The 1,006-nt window shown below is 64.1% G+C and overlaps 1 protein-coding gene across 1 annotated transcript in view; it reads left to right on the top strand.

Annotated features, from left to right (window-relative positions):
• The window catches only part of LOC144491066 (lamin-A-like), a 12,607-nt gene extending 11,824 nt beyond the window's left edge, over positions 1-783 (top strand). The window contains exon 3 of the mRNA XM_078208748.1: positions 421-783. Coding sequence (XP_078064874.1) covers positions 421-753 — 333 coding nt within the window. The 3' untranslated portion in view covers positions 754-783. The remainder of the gene's footprint in view (positions 1-420) is intronic.
• Positions 784-1,006: the final 223 nt, after the last annotated feature.

Genomic DNA, 1,006 nt, shown 5'->3' with positions numbered 1-1,006 from the left:
CTCTCTCCGCCAATGGGAGCGCAGTCTCTCCCTCTCCCCACCAATGGGAGCGCAGTCTCTCCCCCTCTCCGCCAATGGGAACGCAGTCTCTCCCTCTCTCCGCCAATGGGAGCGCAGTCTTTCCCTCTCTCCGCCAATGGGAGCGCAGTCTCTCCCTCTCTCCGCCAATGGGGGCGCAGTCTCTCCCTCTCTCCCCCAATGGGGGCGCAGTCTCTCCCTCTCCCCGCCAATGGGAACACAGTCTCTCCCTCTCCCCGCCAATGGGAACGCAGTCTCTCCCTTTCTCCGCCAATGGGAACGCGGTCTCTCCCTCTCCCCGCCAATGGGAACACAGTTTGTGCGTGCGCGGGATGTGTCAGGATATCGCTGGTTCTCTCCCGCTCCGATCCCGAGGCTGACGCTCCTTTCCCGCTTTGACAGACGGCACACAGCACGAGCTCCGGCGCAGACGGCGAGTACAACCTCCGCTCCCGCTCCGTGCTGTGCGGTTCGTGCGGCCAGCCGGCCGAGAAGGCAGTGGATTCGTCGCAGGCAGTGACCGAGTCGGAGGAGAAGAGCACCGTCATCACTGGAGGCTCGAGCGCCTCGCGCACCACGGTGACCAAGTCATATCGTGGCGGCGGCGGCGGCGGCGGCGGAGGAGGGGGCGCCGACAGCGTGGTCACACGTTCCTACGTGATGAGCCACACAGCCACTGGAGGGCAGGTCAGTGGGAGGAAGCGAGCGACCATGTCAAGAGGCCCTATACATTAAGCTGCCGCTCAACCAGGTGACAGTCACTCCTGAACCTCACGCTAGCCGCCTCCACCCTCCCCCCACATTCCTGCCTCCCCCTCTCTCCCTCCCTCCCCGAATCACTCCACCCCCCCCCTCGCTGCTGGCTTTACAGCTTCTAACACAACGAGGCCGTCTCCATCCCTCTCCCCGGCGTCGCTCGCTGCTGCTTTGTCATCTCATTGCTGATTTGCGCTTCGGTGCATTGCTTTGTCGGTCCCCCTGCTTCGCT

The sequence above is a fragment of the Mustelus asterias genome, unplaced genomic scaffold (assembly GCF_964213995.1).
Source record: "Mustelus asterias unplaced genomic scaffold, sMusAst1.hap1.1 HAP1_SCAFFOLD_4356, whole genome shotgun sequence".
In the NCBI taxonomy this organism is placed as follows: domain Eukaryota; kingdom Metazoa; phylum Chordata; class Chondrichthyes; order Carcharhiniformes; family Triakidae; genus Mustelus; species Mustelus asterias.
Note: the sequence above shows the minus strand (reverse complement) of the source record. Positions and strands in the feature narration are given on the sequence as shown.